The sequence below is a fragment of the Dicentrarchus labrax genome, unplaced genomic scaffold, assembly GCF_905237075.1.
Source record: "Dicentrarchus labrax unplaced genomic scaffold, dlabrax2021, whole genome shotgun sequence".
In the NCBI taxonomy this organism is placed as follows: Eukaryota; Metazoa; Chordata; class Actinopteri; family Moronidae; genus Dicentrarchus; species Dicentrarchus labrax.
In genome coordinates this window covers 13,578,144-13,604,686 of record NW_026136722.1, presented here as the reverse complement: position 1 = coordinate 13,604,686, position 26,543 = coordinate 13,578,144, and the positions used below count along the sequence as shown (strand labels likewise).

General features: G+C 40.5%; 4 protein-coding genes across 6 annotated transcripts; 2 read left to right on the top strand and 2 right to left on the bottom strand.

Annotated features, from left to right (window-relative positions):
• Positions 1-246: 246 nt before the first annotated feature.
• tubg1 (tubulin, gamma 1) lies at positions 247-8,499 on the bottom strand. 2 transcript variants are annotated; one of them, XM_051387206.1, is made up of 11 exons: positions 8,251-8,494; positions 7,717-7,829; positions 7,288-7,455; positions 7,109-7,177; positions 5,759-5,838; positions 5,541-5,667; positions 4,169-4,255; positions 3,147-3,296; positions 2,794-2,946; positions 2,539-2,700; positions 247-1,487 (listed from the first exon to the last, which is right to left on the bottom strand). In XM_051387206.1, the coding sequence occupies exons 1-11, from the start codon at positions 8,297-8,299 to the stop codon at positions 1,290-1,292; spliced, it is 1,356 nt and encodes a 451-aa protein (XP_051243166.1). In that variant the 5' UTR covers positions 8,300-8,494; the 3' UTR covers positions 247-1,289. The 2 variants fall into 2 exon arrangements, with proteins under 2 accessions (XP_051243166.1, XP_051243167.1); XM_051387207.1 differs by lacking the exon at positions 247-1,487 and adding an exon at positions 1,526-1,576 and having other exon boundaries at positions 8,251-8,499.
• A 1,107-nt stretch (positions 8,500-9,606) lies between these two features.
• Positions 9,607-17,208, top strand: retreg3 (reticulophagy regulator family member 3). Its single transcript, XM_051387205.1, has 10 exons — positions 9,607-9,749; positions 9,986-10,261; positions 11,868-11,974; positions 12,406-12,436; positions 12,545-12,671; positions 12,910-12,994; positions 13,528-13,665; positions 13,774-13,853; positions 14,589-14,721; positions 14,808-17,208. Exons 2-10 carry the CDS (start codon positions 10,014-10,016, stop codon positions 15,353-15,355), a joined length of 1,497 nt encoding a protein of 498 aa, XP_051243165.1. The 5' UTR covers positions 9,607-9,749; positions 9,986-10,013; the 3' UTR covers positions 15,356-17,208.
• A 552-nt stretch (positions 17,209-17,760) lies between these two features.
• Positions 17,761-20,460, top strand: psmc3ip (PSMC3 interacting protein). Of its 2 annotated transcripts, XM_051387212.1 has the most exons (8): positions 17,761-17,853; positions 18,322-18,422; positions 18,509-18,598; positions 18,713-18,824; positions 19,012-19,157; positions 19,270-19,323; positions 19,747-19,806; positions 19,912-20,460. In XM_051387212.1, the coding sequence occupies exons 1-8, from the start codon at positions 17,835-17,837 to the stop codon at positions 19,966-19,968; spliced, it is 639 nt and encodes a 212-aa protein (XP_051243172.1). In that variant the 5' UTR covers positions 17,761-17,834; the 3' UTR covers positions 19,969-20,460. The 2 variants fall into 2 exon arrangements, with proteins under 2 accessions (XP_051243172.1, XP_051243173.1); XM_051387213.1 differs by lacking the exon at positions 18,509-18,598 and having other exon boundaries at positions 17,800-17,853.
• mlx (MAX dimerization protein MLX) lies at positions 20,057-26,176 on the bottom strand. Its single transcript, XM_051387210.1, has 8 exons — positions 26,074-26,176; positions 24,895-24,931; positions 24,646-24,735; positions 23,821-23,930; positions 23,572-23,674; positions 22,948-23,047; positions 22,317-22,518; positions 20,057-22,209 (listed from the first exon to the last, which is right to left on the bottom strand). The coding sequence occupies exons 1-8, from the start codon at positions 26,110-26,112 to the stop codon at positions 22,153-22,155; spliced, it is 738 nt and encodes a 245-aa protein (XP_051243170.1). The 5' UTR covers positions 26,113-26,176; the 3' UTR covers positions 20,057-22,152.
• Between the last annotated feature and the right edge of the window lie 367 nt (positions 26,177-26,543).

The following is a 26,543-nucleotide window of genomic DNA, read 5'->3' as shown; positions in this document are numbered from 1 at the left end:
AGCTTTTCTGGTTAAAAACAATGGCTGGTTGAGCAAGCGTTGCTAAGTGCCTTTTACGTTCCCCTGTGGTAATGAGCCTTAACTGAGTTAGATGAACGGCCACCAGTACACTGAAGCTCCAGGTGAGGGGAAAAAAATGGTGTTTTATCATTTTGTAGATAAGACTGTTTTGACTAATGGAAGTAAAATGACCTTCTACATAAAACCTACCAGATACAGGAAACATTCAAAGTAGCAAATACAATATAATAGAAAATAGGTTTATTCACCGTTTTAAACAGGTCCAACAAGCAAAGCAACATGAAACAGTATCTTCATTTCAGACAATACAGAGAATGCCTGAGAACCAGCTATCCTTTAAAGTTTATTTACAGGCATAGAGATGTTAAAATGAAATCCATCCTTGTACACCATGATCATCTTTGCAAACTGTTACTTTCTCTGTTCTAGGTGACAAATGCTGTTAAAATGTCAATGCAGTGTATATGGCAGGTATTTTAACATCATTTTTGGCTCACGCCCAACTTCAACTTCACATTCTTGTTGGTCATGTACAGTGGTTAGCAAATGAGCAATGTGTATCAGCAGCAAACAGAGGGTACAAAGCACCATGTCAGAAATGTCTGGGATTAACCATCATGGAGTCCAATCCTACTCCCATTGTTCAAGGCAATCATTTCATAGGCAGGTGGACGTTTTACTGTAAATCAACTGCACAAAAACTAAAGTACTGTACTCAGTATAAAAATAGACCAAAACAAGGCAACAGGTTGTCTCACATTGCTGAAAAAAATAGGCTACACTGGGTTAAAGCTGAGTCAAGGACAAAGGAAAAAAACAACTATTAACAGACATTTATAGATTGTTTTGTACAAGATATATTGATGCTCTCTGCAATGACTTGCAGGAAAGAAGTACTCTTACTTTCCCTTCACTGAACTGGACTATTAGGTAAGGATTGTTTTATTTAAACTGGGTTTGAGTATATATTTCTTATTTCTGGATGTGGTCCAGAAAAAAATTTATTTAACCATTTTACTTTTTTGGTTAATATAACAACAGTAGGTGTTAATACGTATCCTTTTTTCAAACACAAAATACTATTACATGCTATAACAAGCCAATAAATATTTTCAGAGAAGCAGCTATAGCCTGTCTATTTTGGGGCACCTATATGAAGGAGAAAATATTCTGAAAAGTGAAAAACGAGACATAAATTGAGTTACAATAAACAAGCTAACCATGTATGCTGTGTGGTTTGTAGTTGAGTTACAAGACAAAAAGTCCCTTCACTGTTCTTGTGTTCCCCAGGAAATGTAGTCAGGCCGCGTGGCTGCGCTGTACTCGTCTACCAGCTGCTGGACCACTTCGCGAGAATTGTCCAGCTCATCAAAGTTTTCCTTGAATATGTCCTCTTTGCGGAACTGCTCCAGGAAGGCTTCGCGCTTACGCAGTTTGTCGTACTGCCGGCACGTCCGCTCAAACAGCTGTGGGACAGCAACAGAAAGGACATCATAAACTGATCCCCTTTCAGACTTCCTTAAAACCACTGTGCTTTCCGTTTTGTTTTTAATTTCTATGGTGCGAGAAAGAAAAAGGAAAACTGTGACTTCACTTAAACTTCCTTGGATGACTGTAATTTCCCCCATACTTAAATTTAACAGCAAAATCAATGAGGAAAAAAAGTTCAATTTAGGCAATGTAGTATGACTGTAAATGCTTTTTCAATCATCTCAGATTAAGTAATTTTATGACATCACAGGAAGCATTTTCCCTCACTTCACAGCTCATACCAGTAAAAGGAGGAAAAAACATCTAGTTTCAAGGAATTGTAGTTTGGCAGGATGACGATCCAAAACCTAATTTTTGTGGACTTCCCCCTCGAACTGCTGCTGTGGTGGCTCAACTTCAGTTTTAGCACAATGCATATCATCAAGTATTGACTCAGAACAGACACTGGTCTCTGCTGTATAAATACACACTGGAGGAGAATGTAACTGAACAGGCTGAAGGGACTCTAAAGCCAGAGCCACACTGCCTGTATCTGCAGCGTGTGTTGGCGAACTTCTTGCTTTTTATTTTGGCGCGCAGGTTAGTGCAGCCACACTGCTTTTCTGAGCCACGCATCTTCGGTGTGGCCGCAGCAGCGCGTCACTAAAGAACGTACTTCTCACGTACATTTCCTGCGAGCCGCACAGTTCCCAGCAAAAATAAACAGCGAAAATGATATGTTCAAAGTCATATCGACATACCAGCAAAATATACATCTTTCACTACAGTTTCAGTGCCTGTATCTGTAGAATATGTCACAGACATGAAAAAATATATTTTTTTACTCAACACTTCCTGTATCCGTTTCAAATTAAAAGCTCTCTAGCGTTTCTGTGGACAGAATTCATTTATTTATTTATTAACAAGGCTTTTATTAAATTGTATTTATCGAAGAGAACCTCAATGTAGAAAGACAGGGCTGGCAGCAGCAGCAGAAACACACTGTTCACGCGTGCTGTGTGGACAAGAGGTGAGATAAGCACTTACAGAGGAGATACTTGTGTGGTTGGCCATCATCAATCCGCTGACTCGGTGTGCGGAGGGCAGGTATGGGGATTTCCTGGACAAAGCCACCTGGATGCTGGCAGGACCCCAAGGAATGAAGCTGGCCAGTTTACGCTCCCGGATCCTTTGGAGGCTTTTGTGCACCTAAAGTGGAATCGGTTGAAATAAGTTTGAATACTCTCCAGACACGTTAAGACATCTGGAATTTATAAGAGTAAACATACTGTGCGCTTGTACCTGTGTGGGGTCCACCTCTCCCTGGATGATGTTAAGGATGGCGATGTAGCAGTGGCTCGGCTGCCTCTCTCTTCCTGTGGACACCATCACGTTCTTGGGTTGCAGAAGCCTCCTCATCACATCCAGCACTGTCGTTTTCCTCACACTAGCAACCTGGAACACAGTGCATTTACTGAGTCAAACAGCAACCTCTTAAGAGACATTCAGTATTTTAAATATGAACTGCTAACTGCAAGAATACTTTCCATTACAACCCACAGTTTCTGGGTTAACAGGAAAACATTCTGCGTTTGTATTATGTGCTTTTTATTATGAAATAAATGTCTCTCAGTTTGACATCGCTTTGAACTCACCGACTGGTCCGTAGTAAGTGGTGTGTACCCAGTCATCAGGAAGTGGAGGCGGGGTGTGGGGATGAGGGACGCAATCAGGCCAATAAGGTCGTTGTTCATGTAGCCCGGGTAACGCAGGGTGGTTGTGCTTGCAGACATGATGGTGGAAACCTGTGTGTGAGAAGGTTCACTTACAACTATAATAAATAAAATCTGGTAAAACGAGTTAGGGCTGGGTGATTAAATTATTTTTGTCACGTTATGACAGTCCCATAAACTGTGACATGAATAGTCACACTATCTGTACGCCTGTTGCAGTTTACAGGAGTGCCGTGACTCTACGTGGCTAGCTGGCTCTCATTATCTCGTAGTGAATTTAAGGGTCCCAACGACAAGAGGGACAGACTGTGTTTGTTGACAAAGTATTGTCTTTACAAGAAATGTAAAATTTAACTGAAAAGTATGCAAATTATACTTTGTTCATTATGTCCCTGCCAGGTAGCGGCACTAGCTAGCCAGCAGTCAGGCTTATGTCAAGAAACACAACTGTGAATTGGTGTAGAGAGTTGCTGGATTTGATCATTCAACTGGAAGCCTGCTCTCTACTTATTTACATCATCTAATACTGACAGTCCTTAGCTGATAACTTGTATTTTTCAATATGCAATATTGACTGTATGACAGTCTTACAAGCGATGCAGGTATTTTCATATGAAATGTGTTTCAGTCAAAGCAGTGCAGCACTAAATGTGTGGCTCTTGTCAAGCTAGCTGACATATCATTTGGTGTGTGCAGCCTTGTGCAACTCCCTTCTAAGATATCTGAAATCCAGTCTGACGTGCTACTGTCTCGTCAAACTAGTTTATGAATCTCGCAATTACTGTAGAGGGCGAAATGTGTCTAGTAAAGTCTGTCTTGACGTTTGCCTTTGTTCAAATACAGTAAGGTCAACAGCAATCCATCACTAAAACCTGTGACTGACAGGCTGACACAACAACTGGAGGAGGTAGAGGTTGTAACGCTGAGTGGTGTCTCTCACTCACCAGCTGATTGATCTGGGAGAACGAGGGGTTCTGGATATGCAGCCTGTCTGTGGCGATGCGATTTAGCGCCGTGTTATCCAACACCACCTGACATACAGGACACACAGACAGAGTCATTATTACACAAATGAAGAGAAAACCAAAAAAATAGATTCTCTCGAAGCACAACAACACGGGGAAAGTCAATATGATGTTGAAGGGTATCGGAGTAATGACGCAGTCAAGGAACCTCTTAAGGAGCAACACAGTGTGCTGTTGTTAGCAGAGCAGAACATAAAAGACACACTGTACAGTTTCAACAGGGGGACCAATTCTTGGGCAGATTCTATTAGGCCTCTGGCTAATTTAATCAACATGAGGGACTTACGCAAGACCCTGGAGGAAGTAGGTATTAGGGAGGAAACACCATTAGACTGTCAGAGAATCTCAGACTAATACAATCACCAATTTAAGACAGAGATTTATTCAGTTGGATTTGTAATGCTGGCACTGCAGTTTGCTTCTGCTGGGCTGATACACAAGAACTGAAGCGACCTAAAAAGTGAGATTCTTAACAAAATAACCAAAACATTAAACTACATCTGTTGTATGGTTTCACAAATGAGACCAGCGGATTTTTGAAAGTGACTAAAGGTAGTTTTTAAGGCTAAGTGCTGAAGACACAATTTCAGTCAGAGACTCCATGTACTGTAAGTTTAAAGCGTGGTGTGATATCAGTTACATAACTTTAAAAGTGACAACTGGGTAGTCAAATTACCAAACCACATACTTAGAGGGTGAATTAACAATCTGCTTCTTCATATTAATACTTTTTTTGGGGTGGAGTATTCCTTTAATCACTAAAAAACCAAATTAAAACAAGCCAAGCCAAAACCAGTCTAGTACAATGTGGATTTATGTTAATAAAATCGTTTTTCATGGCACTGTGACTGCGGTGTGTAAGAGGCCTGAGAGACTTAATCAAACTTCATTCAGTGTTTCACTTCCTCTTATCACAGTTTGACAGGGGTACTGGCATTTACTGGCTACGTTTTGACCCTTGCCATTTACGTCAGCGAACATGAGGCCAAATGTAGTTAACAGTCTGACATCACATCATTTTTGACCACTTCTTTAGTAAACATTGTTTTTGTTTCCTGTGTCTGCTCATTGATAGTGGAACAGTTTAGCTACCGTGCTGTACTTGGACTTTGGTTTGTCCAAATGCCACAATTACAAGCAAACCAGGACTTGTTAAAAAAAAAAAAAAAAAAAAACGAAAAGAAAGAAAAGAAAAAGCCATCTTGTGAGGTTGTTCAGCGTTGCGGCTGCGTTTAGAAGCAGAGAGAACAATGGGATTAATTAACATCCATTCATGAGTGCTGCTGCTCACCACGCAGTCTGCGTTCTGGGTGAGCCTCTTCAGCGTGAGCAGCGAGTTGTACGGCTGGACGACCACATCGCTCATCTCATCCTGGTTTGGGAAAACGGAGTAAGTCTGCACCAGCTTCTTTGGGTACCTGGAGATCAGAAAATATGTAAATTATTCATGAGGAAAATGCTGAGTGAAAACAAAAGTGGCTGTTTTCCAACAGCAGTGTGTTTATGGACCTGTCATTGAGTTTCTCCAGCAGATAGGATCCCAGTCCCGAGCCAGTCCCCCCAGCAATGGAATGACACAAGACAAACCCCTACAAAGACAAAGGGTTACTTATTACTGGCAGTTCAAATTTACAGCTACAGCATGTGCCACGTGTGCACAGAGCTTACTGTAAACTCTACTGATGCAGAAAGCTGAATGTGTGGGTGAGCAAATGCCTCTCTTCCAAGGCGGTTATATAAATGGGAGTGCAGCCCCACCTCACAAATGGGCTCCCTCACCCCCCAGGACAGCCCTGTAATACCTGCCTTCCACACTCGCCCAGCTATTATCACCAGACATTCTACACGCCACACCCTGCCAACATACACATGCTCACGGCAGCTCGGCCCACCTTCCTATCCAATGCACACATGAGTGCACACACTAAATAATAATGTGGGGTCATAATGTGAATGAGTTACAGAAATTGCAGACCGTAGAGGGGGAACGCGAGTGTTATTTCACAGGAGGCTGGCAGCTGAAGAAGGTTTTCCAAGAAAAAAGAAAAGAGAAACTAGGAATAATAGTGAGGCACGGCTGGGGCTTTGCTAGATGACGGGCACTGGCAGTATTTTAGCATAGTTTTGTTCAAGTCATTAATTTCTGCATGCCCTTTACCACAACAAAGACACAGGAGTCGGACTGAAAGAGTGAGAGAAGTCATGTTTGAGTACAATCAAGTACTCCGTGACACTGACCAGGCCAATAATGAAAGTAGGATAAAAAGATTAAATTTAGTACTTCAACACTGGTGGCACTGCTGTAACACAAATACAGTGTGGAGGTGACAAATCAGGGTTCTTAAATAAATTTCCCCATCTACTAAGAAATGGAAAAGCTACAAAACGTCAGGTGATTTCCATTTTGGAAGGAGAAACAAACAAACAAACAAACAAAAAACTAAATTTCACTCCCTTGGGCATCAACAATTAAGTGTGTGTTGCTCCACTTTCAGATCACAAAACTTAATAAATGTTACAGGATTCTGCCAGTCAGTAGTTAGAGATGAGTTTCACCTGCAAAATCTCACAGGGAGGAAAATAACCACAAAAAGACGCAGAACAACGAGGAGACACTTCTATGTAAGAGGTGTGCGAGGGCCATTGTCTCGTAATCAGTTTGATTTAAATGCAATTAATACAGAAAAAATAAAATGGTACCAAGTTAAAAAAACACACATTTTTGATATTTTCTTGTATGTTTGAGGTTCAGGCTCCAGTTGTTCTCTGTAATATTTCTACACACAGCAATATCACATTACTTTTAAATCAGTTTTTTTAAATTCCACACAGTCGGTATGTGGTAAATGGCAGACTTGCCTCCAGGCTGTCGCTGCCATCTGCCTCCCGGTCAATGATGTCAAAGATGTCTTCTTGGATTTTTTTGCCCTACAGGGGGGGAAAAGCCAGGAGCAGAATTTTAGATGCATTCAATTTGTGTGTCTTTAAATGGTATTAACATGGGGCTATAAAAAGAAAAGAGTAGGTCCAGTGGTCACCTGTGAATATCCACTGGCCCAGTTGTTCCCAGCACCCCCACCGTGCTCAGACAGGTAGATGTTCTCCGGGTTGTACAGGTTTGCGTAAGGAGAGTTGAGGATGGAGTGGATCACCCTCGGCTCCAGATCCAGGAGAACTGCACGGGGGATGTAGTGCTCATCATCGGCCTGTGGAGGTTTTTTTTTTTTAATGAATAATAAGTTAAGCTGGTGATACTGCAGAGACTGAGAGGGGGGGGGTCTGAGTAACATCAGTTTACACTACAACTACTCCATCTAGTGGGATAATCATGTTGCTGCACTTTCAACTGCAATAATAATAAAAAAACAGAACATACACTGCATATAATGTGCAGATAAGATGTGCCTTTAATACTTCTTGACCTGAGAGATAACAAAGAGAAGCAGTCAGTGGCTTCAACCAGATACCTGATAGAAGAACACATCCTTTCTGTCGGTCCCTTCAGTTGCAAACTCCTCAACAATCCCCTCTGGACTGATGCCATGTTCTGCACACAGCTGCTTCCAAAACTCAAAACCGACTGCAAATCAGAGAGAAAGGAGCAGGTTAGCGACACGTGGACGTCCGGTGATGTTCATTAGACATTTTGTGACCTTCCAGGTTTTATTAGAGAAAGCAGAAAACGCGACGATTAGCCATGCAAACGTTATCTGAAAATGACGCTGCACACGTAAGCTATAACGTCGACTTGTATTTGGTTACATTTGATCTGATTATCCACAAGTGAGCTGACTTATATTGAATTAAACTATCGTGAAATTATCGCTGTTTATGATATATATATTTTAATTCTCAGCCAGACTTGTCCGTAGCATTTAGCTAACATCGTTACACAGCAGTTGCTATAGCCCGACAGATCATCTTTGTTGTTGTTGTTGTTGTTGTTGTGTGAAAGAGAAGATGGGAGAAAAACCACAACATTAAATTCGTCTTTCACGTACTTTGATTTCCACACTGCCCGAGCTGAAGCGTTATTATTTCCCGCGGCATGTTCACTCTTCAGTCGCTCCGTGTTTACCGAGCCCGCTAGCTGCCCGCTCGGTACTGACTTCTTCTCTTGTTTATTGGCGGACTGCGAACCGACACTCAACGGGGCGTAGCGCCGCCTACTGTATCGGAGTGTGTCGAGTCCTAAAGCGGGCTAATCGATCAGTTCTAAGCAGACAAACGGATAACGTCAACGCCACAAAAGAAGGCCTCCGTTATCGGGTTTGAGTTCAACGCCTACGATAAAAGTTGATAGTTTTATTTTGAATGTCTTGGCCGGAAGTGTGAGTGTGCTTTTATTTCCGACTTGACGTCTCAGTGCAGCGTGTTCAGCGCCCCCCCGTGGCCACATTAGGTAACTGCATCCGTGTAATTTGAATGTTTTATTATTATTATCTTTATTATTATTATTATTATTATTATTATTAGTAGTAGTAGTAGTAGTAGTAGTATTACATTTTGACTTAATTTGACAGTGACAGTAGAGATACGGACAGGAAGAGCTAAGAGAGAGGGGTATTACATGTACTGGGAACTTTATGGTATGTGGTAATGCGACCTTCTGATCTGTGCTCTGTTTGCACAGCATGATAACGGTGATAATCATTATACAAGACAACCCATAAGGACCGTATGGGACCAGATTGGACTGGAAGAGGACTACGTTTTATGTGTTGTTCTGTAGTTTTTTCTCTTTAACTGTGTCATGTATTTAGAAATGCTGCTGCTTCGACAGTAAGCTCATTTTCCTAAGTAAATAATCAACCACTCGCTATAGTCTTCCGTTTCTGTCTCTACTATTTATAGTCGTATTTATAGTCGTGTGTTTTACTGCCACCTGGTGGCCACAATCAGTAACTACAGCTGAATTCCACTAGTCAAGTTACACACAATAGCATAGTAGTACTTCCGGTTAAAACCTTCAAAATAAAACTTAGGCGAGGCTGTGGTTACACACTGTGACCACCGGAGGACACTCAAGGCAGACATTGATGTGTACTGAAACTTCCACCTAAAATACATTAAAATATATTTCATAAGACAATAACGAACTCTTTCATTGAAAGTCCCTTTTAATAATAAGTAATCAGTAATGTATCACACTCTTATTGCACATAAACCAAACTACATATCGAATCAGAACCGGAGTTTTTAAACAAAATAATACGATGTTATACATATTTCCCAACTTCATTTGGTTCATAGAAAGCCAGACAACATAACAAACATCATTTCCCAGCTCTAAAGCGGTTGTCAAGCCGTGAAGGCCCCCCGACGGTTTGACCGTTGCAAAGGAAACAATAAATAAATTCCTGTTCCACCTGAAGGCAGCACGACGCAGGGGCTCGCGCGGACTCTGATTGGACCGCCGAGGGCTCAAGAAAAACAGGTTACGCCATATTGTCAGCTTCCAAAGACAGCGCCGCAATAATCCAGCAAAAATGACAAAATAGTAAGTGTCATCTTCTTTTAAAACGTGTTCACGTTGTCTTTTAACGCGGCTGCTTCTAACACAATCACATATATTTTCCCCGTTTGACGCAAACTCGATGATTCAGCCAGCGGCTCGCTGAGAGCCGTTAGCTGTAGGTCTGGTGTTGTGAGTGGAGCTGCTCCGTGGCGCTGTGCTGACCCGTATCAAGAAACGCTTTACCTGTTTCCACTTAAGTCTTTTATTTTTTTTTTCAGGCTTACTCTACCAACGCTAGACGCTAAGATGGCGCACACCGGGGCAATGGAAGACGCATCCGCGGAGGATTGCTCCTCCAGGCAGGGGTCTGGTGTCTGCCTGCGAAGTCGACCGTGCTCCAGCGAGAGAGACGGTCAGGTACGGGCTGTCAAAGCTGCTCTGCAGTCCAGGTTGGGGCCCTATGAGCCCGTCCTGACCTACCTGCAGTCCGTCCTAGTGTGGGAAAGACCCCTTCAGTGTGTGCTTCTCTACATTGTGGTCAACATCGTGTTCTGGTGAGTTAAACTTAGGAACATGTTGGGTTTTTTTTTTTTTGATACAAACTTGTTCTGTTTCTTCTGTCTGTTTGTTTTGAGGGGTTTATTATAGCAACCTACATTCAGACAATACAGAGACTGTTTGGTCGTTAGGGGAAAGCCAGCGTGACTGCAAGCAGCTGGTGCTTTTACACAATGCAAATGTTTCACCTGTCAATTCAAGACAGCACAGATGGCTGACTAGTGGTACTATTTATAGACAGACCCTAAAGACTACCTTCACTCTGATGTTGCTCCTAACTGAACCGTTTTCCTAATCTTGAAAACAGTGTGGTGCCCTGGATTATCCGCTTTACCAATTTCATTGTTGCTGCATGAGTGTGAGAGGCTGTAAAATTGAGGTTGACCATTTACAGGTCAATGAGTTGTCATTACAGAAGTAAGAGGAAATTCATTTTTGAGTGTTTTTTTCTATTTGTATGCGGCTTTGGTGCAGCAAATCTGTGAGACGTGTCACATGTCAGTGAATAGCAGTGCATTTATATAGGTCTCTGTTTTACAGCTTCACCACTAGGTCAGCCCTAAACTTAGAGTATTTAGACAAGAAACATCAAGAAGAAAGTGCAGAAGCATTCAGTAGGAGAAAGTCTAGGACTGGGACAAGTTTTGGCTAAATTATGTGACCTGGATATTGTTGTACGGTAAGAATCACTGACCTGGGACACAGCGAAGGAAAGCTAGGCTGGCCAGCCTGCATGTGGAGCTCAGGCATTCAGCCTTTATTCGATTAGACCACTGGGCATGTTAGGCCGCTAGTCCTGGCTCCTGTTTACTCGTGCTTCAGCACACACTCAGTGGTGCGGGCGCGTTTCTGCCCCAAGAGATGCATTCATAACCTACACTAACGCATGAGCCGACTGACGACGGCAAGGTCAAAGGAGATGGGGAGTCGATATGGGCAACCTCTCTGACTTTAGGGCACTGGGGTTGTCTTGATTTTCCTTCTTAAAGAACCCAAAGGAAAACCAAACTGTAGCTGCTAATTGCACTGCTACCCCAAATACCATTATACCTCGCCCTGCCAACACATTCTTTGTTAGGTTGATCTCTAACTGCTAACTAATCCTGTAACATTGTTGTGGTCAACAAATTTTGAAGTCTTGTGATTTGAAAGTGCAGCAACACTTTTAATTGTTGAGCTGAAGGAAGTGAAATCGGTTTGTGTGAACACTCACAAACTTGTGATATCATCATCTAGATGCAGCCTGTAGCTTTTTAATTGTGACTAAATGTGAATCTATACTTCCCTGATTTGTCACCTCTACATTTTATTTATATTACAGCAGTGCCATCAGTTCTGAAGAGGAAAATCTAATATTCTTATTCTATTTTACCAAATGTTTTCTAGTTGATTTCTGTATAATAACTAATGGGTGTAACACACAGCACAGGGTGGGATTACTTCCTCTTTTCTTACATCTGAGGAAACAGATCATCACTCAAAAGGTTTTGCGGTTTCATGAATCGTGTATTAAATAGTTGAATAGTGTAACTTTGTTTATCACTTAGTCTCAGGGTAATATGTTTCTGTTAATGTGTTTGCTCTGTTTTTGTTCCCCTCCAGGTTCTTCGCTCTGACCTCACTGCGCCTGCTGTTCCTTCTGGCTTCTGGTCTGGCTGTTCTTGTTTGTGTTGATACCTGGAGAAATAAGATCTGGCCAGAGATTAGAGGTGCTACAAGTTGCTTTTCATGGGGGCTCTTTAGATCTGTCTAACAGACTCTGTACTTTTCCTTCTCTCTCATATTAATTGTACCATTGTACCATTATTCCCAGTTTACTGTGATTGCGTCACATGTACTTTGTCAGAGTAGATATGCCGTCAGTCAGCAGTTCTACACTCTGGACTTTGCAAGTAATTTGTTTTACACATTGAACAGTTATTCTCTTGTTGAACTTGTCTTAACATGCTATGTGTAAAAGGTTCCAAAGAGTGCAAGTAAGTGCAACATGTGCAACACAAGTTGGACTTCTTTTTCTATAATGTAGGCTCAGTATATGTAACACTGATGTGCATTATGTAATGTAATGTAATGTGAGGGATGTTCTCTCTCTCTCTCTCTCTCTCTCTCTCTCTCTCTCTCTCTCTCTCTCTCTCCACAGTCAGAAAACTTGACGAATCAGAAAATGAGAGGTTTGTCACTATAACCACCAGTATTCCCTTAAAGATATTGCCAACAGTAATAGTGGTACAAGTTGAAAGCAGATTCAGGTGTTGATAATCATTTTCTCTCTTCTCTAGCTGGGGTCTGGTGCAGCCTGGCATCCTCAGTGTGCCTGAACTGTGCCACCACATGGCTGAGGCCTGGGTCAGTGTATCAGTTCTTGCATCCGCTATGGTGCAGTACAAACGACATAACCCCGGCAAGGTGAGGACCACACACACTATGAAAATACACATACAGTATATACAATTTTTGGAATTGAAACACACCTTTCAAACTGTGTATGTCACATTTATTTACACAAATATTCAAAATTAAAATCTGAAGTATTTTAGAAATCTTTTGAAGAGAAATCTGAGTAATTTTTAATTTTACTGTTCTCAAACTAGGCACCACATCCCATTATAATTGTAGTAATTATTTATGTGTTGCTCTCTGTCAGTTTTGCCTCCTGACCTGTGGAGTGTTCACCTGTTTGGCTGCGGTTGGGCGCTACATTCCCGGACTGGTGCTCTCCTACTCTGCTGGTGAGTCCCAGAAGTTTAACTGGTTCTAACTACAGATCCAGGCTCCTTAGCTGGACCTTGTTGGCAGGGAAACTCATCCAACTCGTCCTGACTGGTCCTATTAAAAATGCATGGGCGGTGAAACCAGATCTGTGGGGGCCCCAGTACCAGGGCCTAGCCTGTGAAGTGATTAAAGGCAGGATGAGACACACGAGGAAGGAGGGAAGGCAGCCAGGCAGAAAGCTAAGGAGGTCATACTGTGACCAGGCTAATCTCCCACCCTCCAACCAGTGTGCTCCGGAGAGCCAAGGGGGGGCGAGAGCAGCTGAGGCCCTCTGCTCTGACGTCTGAAACAATCCACAGCAGCTTGTACTCTACCTGTTAACTCCCTGCTGCTCCCTCTGCCTCCCTTTGTCTGTAGCTCTACTGGAGCTAACACAGGCGTGAGAGTCTGCACAGAACACAAATGAACATCTTACATGTACTCAATAAGCCAAACAGAATTGCCTCATTCTTTTTATAATAGCTGTTTTTTTAATTTTCCTCTCCCCTAGTGTTAGCTACTCTCCTGGCCCCTCTGGGAGCCTATCACAGGGTGTTTCAGAATGTGTGTGTGAGGCTGGAGCCGGTCCTGCAGCGGCTGGACTTCAGTGTTCGTGGATACATGATGGCAAAGCCTATTGATAATCAGTGTAAGTAGTACATTAAATGTTCTTTTTCCCTCTTCCATCTTCAAGACCGGTTTCCAGTGAGTTTAGTAATCACTTGCATTTGTATGTTTGTTTGGTTCTGCTCTGCAGTCCTGCGGATGCCCATCCACGGTGCAGCGTCAGGCGAAGCCAGTGACAGTGAGGAGGAGTTGGCTGCTTTCTGCCCATCAGTATGTTTATCATCTGTTTATTCTCTCACTAATCCTGTTGACGTGTGATGTAAGTGAATATGGTCATCTTATTTTCTGTTAATCAGTAGTTGGACCTGGCTTACTTGTTTCAATGAGGAACATCAGTCCTCCAATTTGTCTGTCGGAAAATGTGTGAAAGGTTTTCTTCACATTGTGCTCTCACATGGTAGTTGTGACAACATGATGCACTGAAGGCCCCTAAATCCATGATTTACTTTCACTTAATGTGGACATTTGTTCAGTGTGCATAATAAACACTGATGGTTTGTGTGTTAAGAGACATGTCTAAGCTTGTCTACCTAAAATGCCAAGGCACTGAAGGCGTCTGTTCTGTTTGTGTACTGTCAAAACTTGTGCCAGATTGTTAATTCTATGAGAAATGAACTGTTCTTAAGCCTCTCAGTGAAGGTGTAGAAAGGTAAAATGTACAGATAAAACATTCACTGCATACAGTGTTAGTTACAGAACATCTGAGCCACTTCCTGTTGGGGTTAAGAACTTCACATGATGTGCTGTGTCTACTGTGTGTTTGTTGTCACCTTAGTGGGTGTGTGTCTGTATAGTGAAGCTTGCAGGATGTATGAGTGCAAACAGAGAGGAAATATAGCAACACACTACAAGTTTAGCAAACCCTTTGTGGCAGATTGAAGTTTATGCAAAGATTTTGTCACAACTCATAAAATATTTACCTTTTCAATCTGTTGTCTTTGCTAGTTTGATGATGCGGTTGTTGCGAAGGAACTTGCTCTGACTGACTCAGAGCACTCTGATGCTGAGGTGTCCTACACTGATAACGGAACATTTAACCTATCACGGGGCCAGACCCCGATGACAGAGGGCTCTGAGGGTAAGTATTTAGGTAAAGCAAACTTTCTATTCCTTTTCATTTTCTGGTGTGTGGTCTCACCTTGTCCCTGTCGGTATCTTGGTCAGATCTTGACAGACACAGCGATGCAGAGGAATCCTTCGCTCAGGACCTCCCGGACTTCCCCTCCATAAACCCTGATGCCACTCTGATGGACGATGACGACGACACAAGCATAGGTCTGCCAAGTCTGGGTCCGTCTGGGCTAGCTAGTCACCGGGCCTCAGTGCTAGATATAGATGCTCATCTGGACTCTGACCAGGAGGATCTGGATACAGAACTTTCTCTCAGCGGTCTGCCACCTGCCTCTGATTTCACGGGAGACTTGGCTGGAGTCATCGCCAGCAACATGATCCAGGCAGCGCTGTTGGGAGCAATGCAACCTCGGCCTCCTCCTACCCAGCGCAGAGAAGGCCCTCCTAGGGCCGGGTCCCACCGAAGCTACCGCAAGCAGTCCAGCTCTGAGCTGGACACAGACTTGGATGGAGAGGACTTTGAAATGCTGGATCAGTCTGAACTGAACCAGATGGATCCCCTTGGAGGAGGAGGGGGTAGTAGACGGGGAGAGAGCCAGGGGTCTAACTTCTTGTCTAGCTTCCTGGGTAAACCACAGTAAGGTGTGTGTATGAGAGCGTGTGTGTCTGTATGCCTGTGTGCACGGGTTCAGGTGCAGTGTACATGTTAGAGAGCTGTGTGCGTGTGTGTGTGTGTGTGTGTGTGTGTGTGTGTGTGTGTGTGAGAGAGAGAAATGATTTTAGGTTCCAGCAGCCCTGCTTTTGATTGGCATCAGTTTATCACTGTGAAGTACTTTTTCTTTTTTCTATCTTTTCAAACTCTTTTCTCCCGTACTTTGAAACCCTGATCATCCAGAAACTTTTACTTTGTAGGTTGAGCAATAGGACATGCAACAACAAAAATAAAACACATTCAGACATTTAATAAACCAGCATTATTGAGCCTTGTTGCAGTCTTTTAATTGTATGCACCCATAAATTACAAGGGTGCTTGTTAGTGACTATAAATAAAGAACAGCAGTGCCCATAAAGTCTTTTCTACCTGGAGGTCGACACATACAGGGCTATTTAACATGGGACCAAATATGACATTCCTGTTGGTTGAGCTGAGCCATGTTGCTTTGATAATGACATAATGAAACATCATGTTTAGCTTCTTTACTCATTGGATTAATAGTTTCTTCCGTCACATTTTGACAAAGAAACAGCAGTTCATGTTGCTGTTGACATTAGTGCTCTGCTGTCCTTACATGTGGCTAAGATCTGTTAAAAGATTATTTAATGTTACCGCAATTTAATAAACATTTTCCACACAACACTTAAGTAAGCAGTTGTGGATTTGGACAGGGATTATCTTCTATGATGAAGATGACTAATATTTGGATTAAAGTTTCAGTTGTTTCTCTGTATGATTTTCGTAACTTTTTTTCCTTTTCTGCTGTCTAACATATGAAGACATTTTCTTGCATTTCTTTGAGCTTGTTTTATTTTCTTGAAAGAAGGTCACATTACAGTCTTAAGATAGGTATCTGACCTGGAGGAACACTTGATGTTATGTTTGTTGTTCATTGTATTTATGAACTTGTGCCCCAGGTTTGCTTCTTTTTTTTTTTTTTTGTGTGAGTAAGTTCAGAATATGTTTTGATTTTCCTGCCCTTCAAATACAGCTCAATAACATATTATGTCCATGTTTAATACCTTGAATGAGCCCTCAGCTTTGTGTGTTTTTTTTTTTTTTTCTTTTTCAAAAGTAACATTTAAACAAATTTCTTCAAATCTTTTACCATCTTTGTATTTCATGTAGTTGACAGTCATGCTGAACTTTTTAAGAGAGACAAATGCTCTTCAATTCATGGATCTTTTACTATTTTAATGGGGAAACATGTTTACATTAAAATTGGGTATAGAAAGTTATCCTTATATCCTTTCTTTTTTTTTAAAAAAAGTCTTAGTGTGTAAAGGTTTAAATTGGCTTTTCTGTGCTGGTCAGCCTGATTTATTTTTTAAATGGACAAACTTAAATGAGCCACAGTTGAGATTTATTGAAATCATATATCAAAAAGTTTTAAAATGCTGGGTTTTTAGTAGAGGAAAACACATCGCTCTCTTTTAATTGTGTTATTTTGAGAGGAAAATCATAGCTGCAAAAGATTTAGCACAATAGGAGAAAAAAAACTGCTGGATTCACATTCATGGAGATGAAGTAGAAAAACATGTGCACTGATAGGAAATTGCTGGGATTTTGAGGCTATAAAAAGGAGTTGGTCTCAGCTGTTTGACCACCTCAGTTAACCAGAATGTTGCTCATTGCTGCTCCATGAAGAAAGTCAGTTCCTCAGTATGAGTGATCTGTAGTTTGATAATGTAATGTGCATAGTAGTGTATTTTCTTCTCTGTAACTGGTTTTGATATGTTTTGATGTGCAAATCGTATTGAATAAAATGTTTGCAATTAAGTCTGTGTAGGGTATTATTTTATGTGACAGGAGGTGAAAGATGTACAGTAATCAGACGGAGCTCTTGAGATGACAACAACAACAACAACAACAACAACAACAACAACAAAGCCTTTGCAATAAAGAAACTTTGGAAGCTCTTCCCAAAGGAAACCATTCACTATAAAACACTTGCAGACTGAACATTGAGGATTTGTCCTATATTAAATATATTATTATTTTTCTATTACAGGTGGTATTTGTTTGTATATTATTTACAACACAATAACCCACATTTAAACTAAATATTTGTTTGTGCCAGGATCCTAAATTATCTGTCTTAGAGACCAGCCAAAATGACAGAGCTCTCACTCCGCTGTTCTTTCCGGATATAAAGGATATTTTTAAGCCAAGTTATAAACAAATAGTAAATATTTTTGGACAAATAGTTAAACTGTTCTGAGATAAAGAAATCAACACAGACATGCTCATGTGCGAGTGTTGTTGTCCTCACACAACTCTCGAAGAGCAGCGGAGATATTTCTACAGGTGTGACGCATCTTAAGACATAAACGATCGTTTCGGTGACGCATTATTCGCGCGAAACTCGGTTTTAGGAAGCTAAAGTCAAAGTAAAGACGTTTGCGATGAGTAAAAAAGATAACGGTAAGAGTCAGCTCATATGTCAGGATGTTAATGACTGTAAGCAAGCTCAATGTCTTATCTCCCACTTGTATCGACGCTCGTTAGAAGTAACAGACACTTAAAAAGTTTGAAAACGAAGCTATAAGCTAACGTTAGCTACATTAGACTACATAGTAGGATAAGCTACGTTAGCTAACATCAAAGCTTTCAAACCTTTAAATGAGAGGCCACTGGATGTATTATATTATGTATGAATATAACATAGTTGTTCACCAGTGGTCAAAGTGTCCTAAACTCACCAAAAACTAACATACAAACAAATGTAATACGCAGTTACAATGGTAAAGGCAATGATAGCTGTCACTCATAGCTATGTTTAAGATAATAAATATGTTTAAGATAATATTTTAGTATAATATATTAAATGTAGGTACCATTTGCATGTTTGTGTCGGTTCATTTGGTCAGATTCCCCTCCTTTAATCCACAGGAGCTTCACTTATCCTGGCCTATCTGAATGAGAAGAACCGGCCCTACAGTGCTCAGGATGTCTTTTGTAATTTACAAAAGCAGCACGGATTGGGCAAAACGGTGAGATTAACACTTAATAACATGCAGTGGTGTGTATGTGAAGCCTACAAATAAATAAATGTACTTGCTTATTTGTGATTCACTAGGCAGTTGTCAAATCCATGGAGCTGCTGGCGCTGGAGGGCAAGATAAAGGAGAAGACATATGGCAAGCAGAAGATTTATTTTGCAGACCAGGTTAGTCTGTCCATCTAGACATCTGTGGAAAATAGACAGTGAAAGTAACACGAGCACACACAGTTACTTATCGTAATCTAAGATGAAACTGATTGCTGCTAATCTCCCCCTCAGGCTCAGTTCAGTGACATTAATGATGCAGACCTGAAGGCCATGGACTGTCAGATATCAGAGCTCAGTGCCGAGGTGCAGTCCCTTACCCAGAGCTGCAAACAGCTAGATGCAGGTGAAGTACACCAATAATCTCTGCAAGTTTACATGGTATCAAGATATTTGAATTTTGCACTGCTGGAGGCCACTGGATGTTGCTGTTTTGTGTAACACTTCTTTACACTGAAGGCGTTTTCATTGCACTGCATTTCTTTCTTTGAAATGGGATGTTGTGTACATTTGTGTATAATTTCCTCCAACAGAGCTGAAGGAGCTCAACAGCTCCCTGACAACAGAGGAAATGATATCAGAGATACAAGAGCTGAAAGCGGAGTGTTCTGGGTACAGAGAACGTCTGGAGAAGATCAAGTCGGCCACAAATCACGTCACACCAGAAGAGAAAGAGAAGGTTGGGCAAGTGTTGATGCAGAAAATATCTTGGAGACCTATTGCATGTTGTATTTGTTTTCCATTTTCTGTACAGTATGGTAGTACATTGCTCATGATACTTAAATTTACAGGTTTACAAAGAGCGGACTATATACGTGAAGGAGTGGAAAAAAAGGAAGAGATTGGTAATGTATATGGAGTTGCAATAATGAGTCAATTAAAAGAAAATTAATCTGCAGCTATTTTGTTAAATAATTTTCAGTTAAAAATGCCAAAATGTGATGATTTGTTGCTTTTCTTTGTCATATATGACAGTCAATTAAGTATATTTGGGATTGTAAATTGCACATAACAAGTAAGAAGACATCACTTTGGCCTCTGAGAAACTGAATGTCACTTATTAACACACCAAACAACTGATTGAGAAAATAATCCACAGATTCATCAATACTGAAAATAAGTTACTTGCAGTCTATACATTTTAAATATTTCAATTAGTAAATATTAAATAAAGATGTAAGTAAGAGGCAAAAATTCAATATGTTGGTTTTGTGAGTATCACAAGCAGTAGATGGAAACGGAAATATGTAATGTTTTGTTTCTCTCAGGCTTCAGACATGATAAATTCAATCCTGGAAGGGTATCCTAAGAGCAAAAAGGAGTTCCTGGTGAGTGAAAGCTTATAAAATCCCCTGTCCAAAAACATAATTTCATGCCACGACCTATGCGTGTTTTGCTTCACTGTACTATTGAATAATGTGTTGCCCTCACAGGATGAAGTCGGAGTGGAGACTGATGAGGACTGTAAGGTGGTTGTTCCAAGTACTTGAAAGAACAAGAAAACACTTGTTCATCCACTTCATCAATGTAAGCCTGTGCAGTGCTTAGCTAAGAATATGGATTATACATCGGGCGGTCTGAGCCACAGCACAATCTTTATTTATTTATAGCCTTTCTTTTTAACAAATAGTACATCTTTAATAAAAAGTTGATTGGATACACAACTTTTGTAATGCAAAGTATATTTATACAAAAACAGCTGTCATTTGCGAGACACTAACACTATGTCACACCATTAGACAGCAGTGAGGGACGCTTATCACCTCATAGGCAACATTGGTTTATTTTTTTTTCCCCTTTTTATAAAGCCATAAAAAAACAATCCTGAGCCTATGCTGAAAATGTCAACAGATTATTCATTATAGCTTTGAGAACTGTACATTTTTTGTTGTTCTTATTACATGTTCAAGTCCATCTTGCTGACATTTTTTTTTTTTACATAAAAGAGCCAAAATGTATAAAGCATTGACAGTTATTCATGACCTTATGTGTGGGTTGTCCCATTTTTTTACCCTCTCCTTTGTTAATATTCCTTTGTTTCCCGTTTCTTCACTCGGTATTGCTGCCGAGTTATTAAATGTTCATGACAGTAACGTATGATGCTGGAGTGCTAAGTGAATTTCTCAAACAAAACAGCCAAACTCATCTCTCTCAATTATCTTAAACATTAGATTTTACAGGTCTGTCTTTTTATGCAGTTTAACACAATCTATAATCATTTTACTTGGTGCAAATTAAACGGGATGTATTAAAGATATTTCTTTACATAGATTGCCTTAGATGACTTTTATAAAAGAAAATATTTTCCCATGATTAAAACAACAATAAAGCAACTCTTTATCGAACAGATTAGCTGTGTGTGTGACAGATTTTACTTGCTCAAATACTGGAAACTGTCAAAGTCATCACAAATATTTGCTTTATAGTATACGTTTAAAAATCAAAGTATAAAAAACGTTTAATTCAGTACAGCAGCTGTAAATCTCTCTGCGTAGCCCTGTCCAAGTTTCTCAACAGATACCTGTGACTGGAGGGGGAATACAGTGACAGCACGTTTTCCACTCAGCAGTCTTGAACATTCATAAGTGCTGCTGCACTGTTTCGGAATGAACTGTTCCTGATCATAAAAGCCACTGATAATTAAATTTTTTTTAAATGCTTATTGTAAACTGCAATCTGAAAGGTTCATCATAATCAACACTTTGTATTTAACATTATCTCCCAAAAAAACACGTTTCACTACAACTGAATAACTGTATTTAACGTTCAACACAATTTGCAGTGTAGCTTAATTATTGTCAATATATACAATCATTCATAAATCTTAGACATTTATGCTGCCTAAATTGCACACCTGTCACCGGTGAGATTTCAGCATACTGTCACTGCTGTATTATTGAGAACTTCACATTTTGTCACGAAAGGTAGAAATCTTTTAATCTTTCTTCAGTGACAAAATGCTGCAGCGCCACAGAGCATGCTCCTGAGTGTGCGCATAGTTAGGATAAATGAGAGTTACCCTGCAGTAGTGTGTCTACTATGGTTCAGGAGTGGTATGGCTGACTGAAGCCCTTTGGATCAGCATTAAGCTGCAGTTCTGTCAGATGTAAAAGAGGGAAAGGTGTGTTTTTACATGTTTTTTATCACCATTCTCTCTCCTTTTCTCAGTTTCTGTTAGGTTGATAGCTTACAGAAGCAATACGATCAATACACTCAATATATAAGAGGAGTCTTGGTTTTCATTTATCTCAACAAAGGCAACAGCTACTGCAAAGTATAATCACAACTGCACTGTCTTGTCAATCTGATGCATTTAACTTAAAATATTAATTTGTGAACTCTAATTTGGACTTCTGAGCTCTTGTGTTGCCTCTGCATTTCTTGGCAGAATAGTAAGAAATATGAGCATTCAGCTGAGACCGGAAAATACTCGTATCAGAAAGTGATCCTTCTTAAACACACAGCTGCTCGATCCAATATAACTTTTCATCTCCGCCCATGGTGTGGGTTGAGGCAATCCAATCGCAGCCAGGGCAGTCACTGATGAGCTGAAGTGAGTGTAAATACTGTGGCTTGGCGTGGCGTGAGGCTGATTGGAGTTTTTACTCCACCCTGAGAGGCCAGAGCAAGCCCAAAGTCAGTTTCTGGGAGATCAGTCCAGAGGTTTAAATGGATCAATAAAGCTGACCATTGAGCTGCCGGAGCACCCCAACAACAAACTCCCTCAGCGTCTAGGAAAGAACACAAGAATCACAAGGATCACACAAAATGATCTTAACATTAACCAGTTTTACTGTGTCTGATCTGATGTCCACAATGGGTTCAGAATATTTTTTACCTGCGGCTTGCAGTGCTCCTCAATCCAGCTGAAAACGCAGGCAGAAAGTTCTTGGAAACTGCTCACTGAAACAGAATTACTGAAGGACTGGAACAGGGAGTCCATGATGCTCTGAAAGATGTTGAACTTAACCTGGTCAGACACCTGATCCTCTCCCTGCTGTGGGTTGTTCTGGTGGGCCTTCACTATGTGCTCATAGTTCCTATTAGGAAAGACAAACACTGTTCACTGGCATTGCAAATTAAAATTCAATTAATGGTCACAACTGTTCCATAAAGAAATCATTAACTCGAGCCTGTCCTTTCACACACTACATTCATTGATTTTCCTCCATAGCAAGTGTAGTATGGTTGTAATAAAAATCCAAACGCAGCATTTAAAGCTTTTACTTCAGGGTATTTGTTCCATTTTTTTTAATTTATTTTAGAACTGATAGTACCTTTACTATATGCTGTGTCAGGGCTGAAATCACCACAAAGCAACTCTAGAGTTTTCTCTTTTTGCCCAAGATCAGCATTTCTTTTAAAATACGTATTTCTATCCGTCTGCATGCATAATAAGTAGGGAGGTCTTAGTTAGCCAAAAACTGGGTAGAGTAAATTCTGAGAAAGTCTGTAAACAATTATCTTACGTTTTCATAATCTTCAGTGCCATCACTTCTTTCCTTAGTACTGAAACTTCCTCCTCTTGCTTCTTCTTTTCTTTATGAAGAAAATGGATGTAGTCAATTGCTGCAAAAATAAAACACAGAAATGCATCTGTCAGGGATTTTTTCACTGCAAACAAATGTGAGTTTCCATTTTCCAAGAGGTGTTGTCCCTCCACAACCATCTCCCATACACCAAAGTGCTGACAGTTCCTCCTTCTTCTATGTCTTCTTTGTCCTCGTCTTTCTATTGAACTGCTAATTTGCATTGTCAATATATCATGTATGCCTTTTGTTCTCTTCCATTGTATTTTTACTTGCTTTGTGTAATGTGAGCATGTCAGACTGGATGTGTAGTTGGGAGCTATAAGCAGCATGCAGACTGAAGTGAACCAGGTACCTTTCAGGTTTCTGTGCCATATTCATTTAGTTAAGCACCACAGGACTCTACTAGAAAACTACTTAATAATGCCAGTGTTGAAAGTTGGACAGAAATTACTATCTTTCTGTGATAGAGAGTGTCAAATTATGTCTTAGCTACTATTCCAAATGCAAACATTGGTAACCTAGCTGACCTGTAAGTGTTCTTCCAATAAAATCACGTCTTACTTTTCTGTAGTACAGTAGCCTTGCTGATCTTCTGTGCTCCCACTGCAAATTCAGACTGCTGCTGGCAGGTTGGTACTATGGACTGGAGGTCATCATAACCTTTCTGAAGTTAAAAAATACATATAAAATAAATTATAATCATTAATAACTACAGAACAAATGAAAAACTAAAAATATGCAACTTTTCAAAATGTGCGTGTGATGTATCTGCAGAAAGTCACAGAGACCTGAAAACTATTGTAGCCTTACCTTGATAGCGTCCCTACGCTTCTGCTCAGCCTGTGTGTGCGCTTGTCTCCGTCGATCTTTATACGAGTCCTTATATGACGTCTCATGTCTGTAGTCACTGTCTTCATCATCTATTCAAGAACATATTAACACTCAGATTACAAAACATGCCTCTGACCCTCAACTGGGAATACCAGTTGGCATGCTAACAAATGCACAATTAACTATTTTGTTACATAGACGTTTTTGAAAACATAATGAGTATTTGGCAAATTTTAGTTGGTTTAAAACTGTAACAAGACTCTGGCATGAGTCCCATCACAGAAAATATGCCAATGCTGGGCCATTTTTCATGTCAGCAGGATTCAGAGAAGCTGATTCATGCTTCAGTCAAGCTCTATTGATGACTATAATGCACTTTAAGCTGACCTACACAAGACATTATTTGACAGTGGCAACTAATACAACCCTGTTGACAGAGTCTGAACAAAAGCTATAAAGATGGGACACAGTTCTGCACGCACTGCATTTTATCAAACAAAGCATTATATACTGAATATACTCTTCAAACTGGTTTACAAAGTTCTATAAGAATTACTGTCTAAAACTGTACTAAAATAAAAGCATGTTCTGTCTCTGTTTAACAATGAGATTTCACTTTGAATGAAAGGTGGCATAAAAATAAGGCTTATTATGATAAATGCAATTTTATAAAATATTTTACAGAATTTAGACTGCAAGTCTGTGCATTACAGGGGAAGAGTCAAACTTCACATCACAATCTAGGCTAACTGTAGCACAGAATATATCAGCAAAGTCAGATCCACTCTGTTACTAACACATTACCTGTATTTGGTACTGAAGAGGCACTTGTCGAACCAATGCTGTTGGCCCTGGACACAACTGTACCTTTTCTGGCAGTTTCAGCAAAGAAACCTACAGAGCAAGACGGCCAACATCAAAGATCTTTCACTTCAAGACCAGAAACAGATTGACATGCTAATCTAAGAGACCAAAAACACAAGGCCACCATCACATAGCCTAAATATCAAATGATATGACAAACAACAAGATATGAACTGACTGAATACTCACTAGGGTCAAAGCCACTGTCGCTGAAAGCACCGTCTGTCTGCCAAGCCATCACCAGACAACAGAAGATGAAAAAGGGAGAAAATAGAGGCTTTAAAGCTGGAATAACAAGGGGAAAATTGAGCTGCCCAAAATACATTGACAATAGACCGATAACCAGCCTGCCCCATAAGACGGTCTAAACCCCCACTGAGGATTGCCCTGATTTGTCCAATTCAAGTATGCAGAAGGGTTAAAGAGCTGCACCAAATTACTACTTCAATCACAGATCCAGTCTGATCTAGGGCACCCACAACGCAATGGTTTCTTTAATTTGTGGTTCCCAAAGTTGGATCCAGTTTTTTCCAATGATTATAGGCGTCAAAACATTGAAAACTGTGTTTAATTTCAACACTTAGTACGTTTGACAAACCAAAAGTCTTTCTACCTACATTAGAATCAATCAAAATATGATCCCCGACTAAATACCCTATGCCAAAGAGTTTCACAAGTTTATATCAAGTTTATTTAGGAGTCTCTGACATGAGGAAGATTAGCAACTATCTATTTAATGACATATATCACAAATGTGTGAATCTTTGCCACTACAGCTAAGTGGGACTCAGCTCCTTTACAATATTGACAGCCGATTATTGTCAGATAATAATATACAAATAATGATAACACGCAGCCCTGACAAAAGCTTGGGTGAATACTTCTGACAGGTAGTGGGAAATAGACAATTCCCTGATGCTAGACTTGCAGCTATCGTTAGAATTTAACAGCTAACTTAACATTATATATGGTGGGGCTGCTATAATTATCTGTATGTTTACCAACGTTAATGGTTGATTTACTGCACCATCTGCCAGCAGCCTCTTCAGTAAGTCTTGAACTTCACTTTTACATGAACGAAAGAGAGAAACGAGAATGAACGCAGGCTACAAGACGAAGATAAGTTGCCCTTTTCAGCACGATTTGTTTACTTAACTAACGTTAGCTAACGCTATAGCTTTATGACGCTACCAAACGTCACCTCGCTAACGTTAGCTGCCGAGCTAACAAAGCCCTGCTCCTCCATAACAGTGGCAAAACTTCCACTTTTAGACGAAACAATGTTTGCCACCTATGAATGCGGTCACATGGCAGGAATGTGGATCAATGAATGTGAAAGGTTGACGTCCACTAACATCAGTTACTTACTTTCCAGTGGTCCTCGGGCGACGCAGTCGGGTCCGTCATTTTGGAATGCAAAATAACTACTACGTCTGCTGCCTTCAGGTGCTCCACGTAAATTCCCACTTTGTACGTCAAAAAGAAATGCGGATAGGCGCTCCCTTTCAAATATACAATAACAAAACAGTAAGGATTTCTCACGCAGAGCCAGTTGTATGAGAGGTAAAAGCTTTCATACTTTCTGTATCCTTGAATTAATAACTTGCGTCCACGACTAACTTCATAATCAAGGAAACGTATTTGTGTGTACGAGCTATGCCTTTGTTATGAAACAAGTGATGGTAAAAGTTAGTATTTATTAGTATGAATCTAAACTTTTTTTTCGGTTACAGGTGCAAACATCTTGAATGTTATATGAAGCTATATGTTCTGATGTCGCAAATCATGAATAGCCATTTCCGAGGAGGCCATGAATGCAGCAAACACACATGCAGTGT

Bases quoted from the DNA above. Each gene is read 5' to 3' on its own strand.
- retreg3 (XM_051387205.1), top strand. From the start codon at position 10,014: ATGGCGCACACCGGGGCAATGGAAGACGCATCCGCGGAGGATTGCTCC. The intron at 13,666-13,773 runs GTAAGTAGTACA...TCTGCTCTGCAG, and splicing joins AAAGCCTATTGATAATCAGT to TCCTGCGGATGCCCATCCAC. The intron at 14,722-14,807 runs GTAAGTATTTAG...TATCTTGGTCAG, and splicing joins GATGACAGAGGGCTCTGAGG to ATCTTGACAGACACAGCGAT.
- tubg1 (XM_051387206.1), bottom strand. From the start codon at position 8,299: ATGCCGCGGGAAATAATAACGCTTCAGCTCGGGCAGTGTGGAAATCAA. The intron at 7,456-7,716 runs GTATCTGGTTGA...AAACCTCCACAG, and splicing joins AGGATGTGTTCTTCTATCAG to GCCGATGATGAGCACTACAT. The intron at 4,256-5,540 runs GTGAGCAGCAGC...CCTGTATGTCAG, and splicing joins CCCAGAACGCAGACTGCGTG to GTGGTGTTGGATAACACGGC.
- mlx (XM_051387210.1), bottom strand. From the start codon at position 26,112: ATGACGGACCCGACTGCGTCGCCCGAGGACCACTGGAAA. The intron at 24,736-24,894 runs GTGAGTATTCAG...CTTGCTCTGTAG, and splicing joins CGACAGTGGCTTTGACCCTA to GTTTCTTTGCTGAAACTGCC. The intron at 22,210-22,316 runs GTAAAAAATATT...GTTCTTTCCTAG, and splicing joins AGGAGCACTGCAAGCCGCAG to ACGCTGAGGGAGTTTGTTGT.
- psmc3ip (XM_051387212.1), top strand. The intron at 18,423-18,508 runs GTGAGATTAACA...GTGATTCACTAG, and splicing joins AGCACGGATTGGGCAAAACG to GCAGTTGTCAAATCCATGGA. The intron at 19,807-19,911 runs GTGAGTGAAAGC...TTGCCCTCACAG, and splicing joins AGAGCAAAAAGGAGTTCCTG to GATGAAGTCGGAGTGGAGAC.